At 53.1% G+C, this 9,151-nt stretch overlaps 1 protein-coding gene across 1 annotated transcript; it reads left to right on the forward strand.

Annotated features, from left to right (window-relative positions):
* The first annotated feature begins 2,439 nt into the window (after positions 1-2,439).
* Positions 2,440-7,241, forward strand: PSMB11 (proteasome subunit beta 11). Its single transcript, XM_035136985.1, has 2 exons — positions 2,440-2,592; positions 6,456-7,241. The coding sequence occupies exons 1-2, from the start codon at positions 2,440-2,442 to the stop codon at positions 7,239-7,241; spliced, it is 939 nt and encodes a 312-aa protein (XP_034992876.1).
* The last annotated feature ends 1,910 nt before the right edge of the window (positions 7,242-9,151 follow it).

The following is a 9,151-nucleotide window of genomic DNA, read 5'->3' on the forward strand; positions in this document are numbered from 1 at the left end:
GACTCATGTTCAATTGTGCTGCTCTTCTTCTGAACTATTCTGTACTAAAGCTTGTTTTCTGATGCTCCAGAGAAGCAGACACAGAGCAATGGATTCAAGCTACAAGAAAGAAGATTCCACCTAAACATTAGGAAGAACTTCCTGACAGTAGGAGCTGTTCGACAGTGGAATTTGCTGCCAAGGAGTGTGGTGGAGTCTCCTTCTTTGGAGGTCTTTAAGCGGAGGCTTGACAGCCATCTGTCAGAAATGCTTTGATGGTGTTTCCTGCTTGACAGGGGGTTGGACTGGATGGCCCTTGTGGTCTCTTCCAACTATGATTATTATTAAATTTATTTTCAGCTTTTCACCATCTAGGTCCCATAGCACCTTATAACAATAAAATGACAAAAACAAACAGAATGTAAAGCATAAATCTAACCTCATAAAATTTAAATAATAAAAATGAAAAATAAACCTAAAGCATCAGAAAATGTAAAACTTCAGAGACGCAGTCATGTTGCAAAGGCTTCTTGAAATAAAACAATTTTAACCAGGCACCTGAAACTCAGCAGGGATGGTGACAGACTAATATCTAGTGCAGGAATAGCCTATGTGGTGCCTTCCCTGTGTTGCTGGACTACAACTTCAATCAATCCCAGCCAGCATGTCCAATGGTAAGAGGTAAAGGGAGTTATAGTCCCAACAACCAATGGGGAGAAGCACATTGGCTTAGCTACCTCTGTTCTAGTGGGAGGGAGTTCCATAGAGTTAGGTCCATAATGCAGTACTGAAGTCACAACTCCTTGTTAACATGATGATCCCCCTGATGATCTCTAAAGTGATTGACTTAAGGTGTACAGGGTGGGTGAAGCAATCCTTAAGGTATCCTGGGCCTAAGTTGTTGGCACCCATCTTTCTCAAGAGATAATGGAATACGCCTCGTGCCTGGGGGGGGGGGGTGGTGAAGTCAAACTGCTGCAGTAGCAGCCCTGATGTGACTTCCCTAGGGCACAAGCCTGGCCAGTGTGTCTGGAGGTCCTTGGCTGCCCAGTCGACAAGACCCCCTCTCTCGGCTTCACTGATGCAGTCGGTGAATGACAGGGCGAGCTCCTGTTGCTTGGTCTCTGCTCCTGCCAACCTAGCAGTTCGAAAGCATGTCAAAGTGCAAGTAGATAAATAGGTACCGCTTCAGCGGGAAGGTAAACGGCGTTTCCGTGCGCTGCTCTGGTTCGCCAGAAGCGGCTTTGTCATGCTGGCCACGTAACACCGGTCCTGAAAGACCTACATTGGCTCCCAGTACGTTTCCGAGCACAATTCAAAGTGTTGGTGCTGACCTTTAAAGCCCTAAACGGCCTCGGTCCAGTATACCTGAAGGAGCGTCTCCACCCCCATCGTTCTGCCCGGACACTGAGGTCCAGGGCCGAGGGCCTTCTGGCGGTTCCCTCACTACGAGAAGCCAAGCTACAGGGAACCAAGCAGAGGGCCTTCTTGGTAGTAGCACCCACCCTGTGGAATGCCCTCCCACTAGAGGTCAAAGAGAACAACAATTACCAGATCTTTAGAAGGCATCTCTAAATAAATGGCCTCGGTCCAGTATACCTGAAGGAGCGTCTCCACCTCCATCATTCTGCCCGGACACTGAGGTCCAGCACCGAGGGCCTTCTGGCGGTTCCCTCGTTGCGAGAAGCCAAGTTGCAGGGAACTAGGCAGAGGGCCTTCTCGGTGGTGGCACCTCCCAACAGATGTCAAAGAGGAAAACAACTACCAGACTTTTAGAAGACATCTGAAGGCAGCCCTGTTCAGGGAGACTTTTAATGTTTAATAGATTACTGTGTTTTATTTTTCTGTTGGAAGCCGCCCAGAGTGGCTGGGGAAACCCAGCCAGATAGGCGGGGTATAAATAATAAATTATTACTATTACTATTAATATTAATATTAATATTAATATTACTATTAATATTAATATTAATATTATATCTCAAGGCAGACGTTTAGGGAAGCTTTTAATGTTTGATGGATTTCTGTATTTTAATATTTTGTTGGAAGCCGCCCAGAGTGGCTGGGGGAACCCGGCCAGTTGGGCGGGATATAAATAATAAATTGTTGTTGTTGTTGTTGTTGTTGTTGTTGTTGTTTAAATAATAAATTGTTGTTGTTGTTGTTGTTGTTGTTGTTGTTGTTTATTAAGTGACCCAGAAGCTGTCTGCGGACAAACACCGTCTCCCTCGGCCAGTAAAGCAAGATGAGCGCCACAACCCCAATCATCTTTTACAATGACTTCGATAGGAAGCCTTTTAACACTGGTGTCATATGTTGACAGTACAGTGCCACGTCATCCTGCACTAGCAGAAGCTTTGGCTGGAGAGTTCAGGGAGCAGCCAGTATCCCCACATCTTTGGTATCAGCCTCTTCACCTTCTCCCTGGCACCATCGGGGTGGGGTGGGGGGGAAGCCACCAAGATGGAGCGTGTGCATTTACACACGGGCTTCCTAGAGATGGCACTGCTCTCCAGCGAGCCTGAGCGCCGTGCCATTGCACAGCACTTGAAGGATACTGATGCACGAAGACAGGAGTCCCTTCTACCATCCATCGTGCCCCAGCAGCTGCCTGACGTTAGCGGGGCAGCTGGCTAGGCCTTTTTGCTTCAGGTGGTGGAAAGGGAAAACTCCCAAGCCTGCATCCGTGGTCCCTGGCAGCTGCCTGTTAAAGCCCAGAGGAATGCAAGAAGAGCCAGCCTCGTTCAGCACCCTCTTCTCACAGTGGCCAACCGGATGCCCAAATGGGAAACCCGCAAGCGGGGCCTGCATACAACAGCTCTCTCTGCTCCTGTGGTTTCCAAAACAGCTGGTATTCAGAAGCATTGCTGCCTCCAGCCGTGGAGGCAGAACATAGCCATGAGGGCTAGTAGCCACCGACGACCCTCTCCCCCAGGAATTCGTCTAATCCTTTTAAAGCCACGTTGGTGGTCATAACCGATTCCTGTGGCAGCGGGTCCCATAGTTCTACTCTGCATTGCATGGAGAAGTTCTTCCTTTTACCTGTCCTGAACCTTCCATCATTCAGCTTCATGGAATGTCCACGAGTCCTAGAGTTACGAGGGATAAAAACTGTTTTCCGTCCACGTTCTCCATGGCAGACATCATTTTATAAACTTAACTGTGACTTGAATTTACCAGACACAAACACACACACACACCGTGCCAAGTTCGGAATGCATTCGCACGTACCTTTTCTGCAGCAGAGTTAAGTCCTCCGAATTGTACTCCTCCAGTTCCAGTGATAAATGCTCTGCTTCCCATTCATGCAGCGTGAGCCCTAAACATCGTCTGAAAAGGAGCTTCTGCTTCCCATCAACATAGGCGTCTCCCACCACCCTACTCTTTTCTGCTGGAAATGCCTGTTTGCTTTGTACACCTTTAACGGCGCTGAAGCCAACTGTTTTGGCCTCGGAGGACAGGGGACGTCCTCCAAAAAAAAGCCAAACCGCCTGCACTCAGCACCAGTTTCTCTAAGACGTTTTGCATGCAGAGGGTGTCTGGTTTGGTCCCCAACGGCGTCTCCAGTTAGGGCTGCCCAAAATCCTGCCGGCCAGTGCAGGCAATACTGAGTTAGGCAGACCAACTGTCTGAATTAGCACAAGGCAGCATCCTGCAGTTGCTATCCATAGCAGGATCATCCAGAGGTCTTGACTATCACTGAGCTAAGTGTGACCCCCCCCCCTTTCCCGGCAAAGGCCAAGGCACTTCTGGAGAGAAAGCGGAGAGAAGCCATTCGTGCAAGGCCTGGTGACAGAGTGCACAGGATCGCCCCATCACCATGTAACTGGATCACAACCTTTGAGGGTCTTCTTCACACACACACACACCCCTCCCATTCCATCCTGGCTCCCACATTCCCCCGCTCCCTTCCCCCAGCCCCCCCAAGCGCTAGGTGGATGCTGCTGGGGGACTCGGCATCACGTGCATTTGAGGGTGACAGATGCTGACAGGGCAGCGTCTCTTTTAGGTCAGGGCGGGAGGGAAGGGAGAGGTAACCCTCTCGGTGCTGGGGACCAGTTCGGCTCAGGGTCCCACTCTCGCTAGGCCAAGGTGTCCGGGCTGCACAAAGGGCTACCAATACGAAGCTGAGTTGGTCGGTGCCTATTTTGTGCTGACGGGCCATCCTTGCCAATAACTGGAGGAGACGAGAAAACGAAGCAATGTTTATTATGAGCTAAATTGCAAGCAGCAAAAGCATATTTGATGTGTCTGGTTGTATAATTCCAGCTGCCAGTTTGCTCTCTCAGAGACTGACCTAAAGCAGCTTCCCAGGAGCCAAACACAAAAGCAGATTGCAGCCTCTGCCAAGAAAGAACCCCATCGCTTTTGCCTTTGACATGGCACTGGGGACGCGGCAAGGGCGAAACCTGCTTTATTGGTCTGACTGGGCTTCTACTTGGCCCCCGTCCAAAACGCTTGGGGGAGCAACAATACCGTCACTCGATTGTGATGGCTCTGGATGTAGTGAGGTTTTTGAGGAACCTTGATGGCAAAGTAAATGGGAAGTTCTCCTTGTGCAGAAAGGAGATAGTCCCAGGCTCAAGTCCCCACATCTCCAGGTAGGCCTGGGAGAGACACCATGCCTGAAACCCAGTGTGTGATGGTTTGTCAGACTAGGCCGTGGGAGACCAGAATCCAACCCCCTGCTTGACCATGAAGCTCAGTGGGTTACCTTGGGCCAGCCACTTCCTGATTGCCTAATTACCTCCCAAGGCTGGCTCAATAAATGTTGCCGCTTGAGGCAGAACAGAACATGGCACACACCAACACACCGCCTGAAGCAACTGGACATGGCCTGGGGAACCTCTGCCATGCTGAGGGGGATGGGAGGGAAGGGAGGCTAGAGAGGAGCAGGTGGTGGCCCCTGCTCTTTGCAGGAGGCAGAGAACAGCACGCTCCTTGGGGGCCTGGATTTGCCGCCCCTCTCGGCTGTCCCCACCTGAGGCAAGTGCCTCACCCAAGCGAACGGGTCCTTGCAGGGATTGAATGTGGAGGGAGTGGGAGGTACCACACACACCACCTCGAGCTCCTTGGAGAAGATGGGTTGTCAATAAAATAAATAAAATACACCCAGTCAGCATAGGCTTATCCTGGGCTAGATGGAAAAATAGTCTGACTCGAGTCTAAGGCAGGTTCTTCGGTCTCTCTGGGGGCCCAAGAGACGGGAGAGGGAACAACTCACTAACTTCTGTCATCTATGCTCTAGTAACCTCTAGGTTGGATCACTGGAATGCATTACACGTAGGGCTGCCTCTGAAGACGGTTCGGAAACTTCAGCTGGTGCAAAATTAAGCGGCCAGGTTGCTCACCAGGGCAAGGTGGTTTGAGCGTATAATGCCAAATCCTGGCCCAACTGCACTGGCTGCCAATTAGTTTCCAGGCCCAATTCAAAGTGTTGGTTTTGACGGATAAAATCTTAAATAAATTATTATTGTTGTTTAGGGAAGTTTTTAATTGGTGACATTTTATTGTATTTTAATCTTTGTTGGAAGCCGCCCAGAGTGGCTGGGGAGACCCAGCCGGAAGGGCAGGGTACAAATAATAATAATAATAATAATAATAATAATAATAATAATAATAATAATTAAATGGCTCAGGACCTCAATACCTCAAGGACCACCTCTTTCCATATGAACCTACCCGGGATCTGAGATCACCGTCTGAGGCCCTTCGTCATGTGCATTCTGCACAAGAGGTCCAGAGGGTGGCAGCACACGAAAGGGCCTTTCTGTGGTGGCTCCCCATTTGTGCGGTGCTCTCCCCAGGGAGGCTTACCTGGCACCTTTATTATACACCTTTAGGTGGCAGGCGAAAATGTTCCTCTTCAACCAGGCCTTGGGCTGATTAACATTCTATGTCCTTTTAAACGTCTTTGTGGAAGGTGGGGTTATGGGTTTGTTCTTGCCCTTGTTACATATTTTTGTGTTTTCATTTTGTATGCTTACCGTATGTTGTGAACTGCCCCAAGATCTTCGGAGGAAGGGCAGTATGCAAATTTAACAAATAAATGAAGAAGACGCACCACGGGGTGTGAATGAGACCCAGCTTTTCTTGCTGTATCATTCACCGCTCACTGTTTCAACCCCATTATGAAGTACTCACACACACACGCTACTTGGGCTGCAGTCCTAGACACAGGCTTGGGAGTGTGCCAAACAGAATACAATAGAATCCACTGCTCATAAACGAAGGATGCTTCTCCCAGTCCCACCTGCCTTTAGACTAAAATAAAAAAGGAAATTAGTCAGTGTCAAAAAACAGGCCGGAGCCTGTCACCTAGCAGAAGCTTCCTGAAGCTTTTCGTCACCCTCCTTTCCCCACCGTTAAACATGCAACTTTACCTGACCCATCTCACCTTGTCTCCAGCCCCTCCTCTATCTCTGATCCTTCCCGGAATCTAGCCCCCCTCCCTCCTTTTATAAGCTCTCTTCTCCCAGTGTTTCCAGAACCCCTCCCAAATGGCTCTCCAGAACGTCTTGGGCATGGACCTCCCGCCGCAGGCCCCCAGCTGGCCCCTGCCACCCCCCGGCGGGAGAGTGGCGCCCCTGCCGTTTCCACTGTCCCACGGCACCACCACGCTGGCCTTCCGCTGCAGCCATGGGGTGGTGGTGGCAGCGGACACCCGCGCTTCGAGCGGGAGCCTCGTGTCTGACCCGTCCGCCCGCAAGGTCATGACCCTCCACCGCCACCTCCTGGCGACCACGTCTGGGACATCGGCCGACTGCGCCTCCTGGTTGCGCCTGCTGCGGTGCTCTCTGCGCCTGAGGCAGCTCCACGGCGGGCGCCAGGTCAGCGTGGCAGGGGCCGCCAAGCTGCTGGCTTTCCTCTTGCGGGGCTGCCGCCACAAGGACTTGTGCGTGGCCACCGTGCTGTGCGGATGGGACGATGGCGGGCCTGCTCTGCGCTACGTCTACAGCGATGGCACATGCCTCCAAGGAGACCTGTTCGCAGTGGGCTCCGGGTCTCCCTACGCCTACGGGGTGATGGACGGCTCATACCGCTTCGACCTACCACGCGACGAGGCTTTCATGCTGGCCCGGCAGGCTGTGGCTCACGCCGCCCACCGAGACGCCTACTCCGGGGGGAACGTGGACCTCTACCACGTGCGGCCAAGCGGCTGGGTGTGCGTCTCCCGGGAAGATCTCGGCCAGGTCTATCGGGGCTTGGGGCCACTGGGCGAGGGCGAGGGCGACACTAAAGAAAGGCACCGTGGAATCGACTAGATACCAGCCTAAAACGGGACGGGTCTGTCGGTTTCAGCAAGAAGCAGCCATAACTCAGATAATATTCAGAAACCCTTCATTTCAGCAAAGCGGTGCAGAGAAAGCAAAGCACAGGTTGCAAAATAGAGAGGGGGAATCCCCCCTCCCGAGTGGACTAAATTGATTTAAAAAAACAAACAACCTGCAAAGACAGCAGCTTGGACCAGTGCAAACCCAACATAGGGACAATCTCGTAGCAGCAAGATGCTTAGCGCAGAGAGAAACCAATCGCCTGTTTCCACAAACGGCAAATCAGAACCCCAAATAATTCACAAATATGGTGAAAAGCAATCAGCGTGGTTTATTAAAAAAGCAGCTTGATTTAGCATAGGGCCAATTATGGAGCAGATGGTAGCACAGCGTACATTAGATGCGGGGCGGCGGGGGGAGCCTTGGGCCAGTGTAAACCAGTATGGAACTGACTGCTGGTTCTGATGTATGGAACTGATCTGTGGAGGCCGAAATGACGCCCAGGATCCCTTTGGACCAGCCAGGATGGCGGCTAGCAACCCTCCTAGGCCTGGGCTCATGTTTGTGCAACTGTGTCGAAATAACCTGCGAGTATCCTTGGATGGACCAAACATGTTCACCCTTCTGCCTTGGGAGGAAAAAACCAGACGCAGCCGGAACCAAGGGGGACTGAGCCTCGGCTGCTCCATTGTTTGAGAAAATAAATGGGGGGCGTCTGCTGGCCGGCGCCTTTCATCGCATCATCTCCTCCTCCATCCGCCGCGCTGCTGAACGTGTCCCGGCGACGGTGACAGATAGGCGCTGTTATCTCTGCCGTCTCGCCGCCGCCTCGTATCTTGCTGCCATCTCCCCGCTTCAATGTCCTTCTGCCCGGCCCGCCTCGCCGCCCGTCATCTCATTACACTCCCCCCGCAGCCCTCCACAGCATTGTCTGCCGACGCCGCCGGGAGAGCAGCCTCCTTCTTCCTTATCGCGCCTATCCATCTCCCCGGCGCGGCTGCTGCTGGAGAGAAAACAGCTCCGCGGAGGGAGGAGGACGGCGATCGAACCTTCGGCAGCAACGCGCCGCGGGCCGGATCGCGGCCCCTGGGTCCCTAAAGCGCCCCCTAGTGGTTGCCCTCCCCCCCAAAAAAACCAGCCGCCTAACCACAGCTCCTTGCATGCTAGGCCTGGCGCGCTTCCCGGCTGCGTTCTGGGGACGCCGCGCCATTGTGCGCCCTTATCTTAATTGGCATCTCCCGGCCGCGGCTGCGATGCTGGTGGAAGGCCCGCTTCCGCGCCCCTCCCCGCTTCTCCGGCCTCGCCCTGTCGCTCCCGATCCGTCTGCCTCCTGCCGATGCCTCCACCTTCCCCTTCTCTTCTCCATCTGCCCCTTTCTCCTTCTATCCATCATCCGGCGCCCCACGTCCCCTCCTTCTCCGCGCTCCCCTTTTGCCTCCCGTTCCCCCCCCCCCCCCAGCGGCGCCTGCCCCCTTTTCTTCCTGGGCCCATGGCTCCATTCTTCTTCTTCTGCTGCCGCTGCCTCTTTCCATCTTCTCCAGCCCGCCCTCCGATTCTTTCCATCCCTTTTTCATTATTTCTGCCTTCCGTCTTTCCCCACTACCCCCATCCCTATCTTGCGTTGGCTCCTATTCCCCCCCCCGACCACTCCTCTCCTCCCCACGTGGCCCTCTGTGGGGTGGGGTGGGGGGTGCCCGGGCCTGTCCATCAGCGCTCTTGCGCCACGGGGTGTCAGTCCATTAGCAGGCGCCGCGGGGGAGGGGGCGCCAATTATCAGCACTTTAGCTGTTTCACGCCTGGGTGGAGGCTGCACCTTGAGGCGCAGAAGAGAGCGAAGGAATGAAAAAGTGGCTGGGAAGGAGTGCAGATGGAAAGGGAGAGGCAAGGAGGGAGGCAGAGAG

Source organism: Zootoca vivipara, chromosome 13 (genome assembly GCF_963506605.1).
Source record: "Zootoca vivipara chromosome 13, rZooViv1.1, whole genome shotgun sequence".
In the NCBI taxonomy this organism is placed as follows: Eukaryota; Metazoa; Chordata; class Lepidosauria; order Squamata; family Lacertidae; genus Zootoca; species Zootoca vivipara.

Excerpts from the sequence above, each read along its gene's own strand:
- PSMB11 (XM_035136985.1), top strand. The coding sequence starts at position 2,440 with ATGGAGCGTGTGCATTTACACACGGGCTTCCTAGAGATGGCACTGCTC. Across the intron at positions 2,593-6,455 it reads TGCCCCAGCAGCTGCCTGAC|TGTTTCCAGAACCCCTCCCA; the intron begins GTTAGCGGGGCA and ends CTCTTCTCCCAG.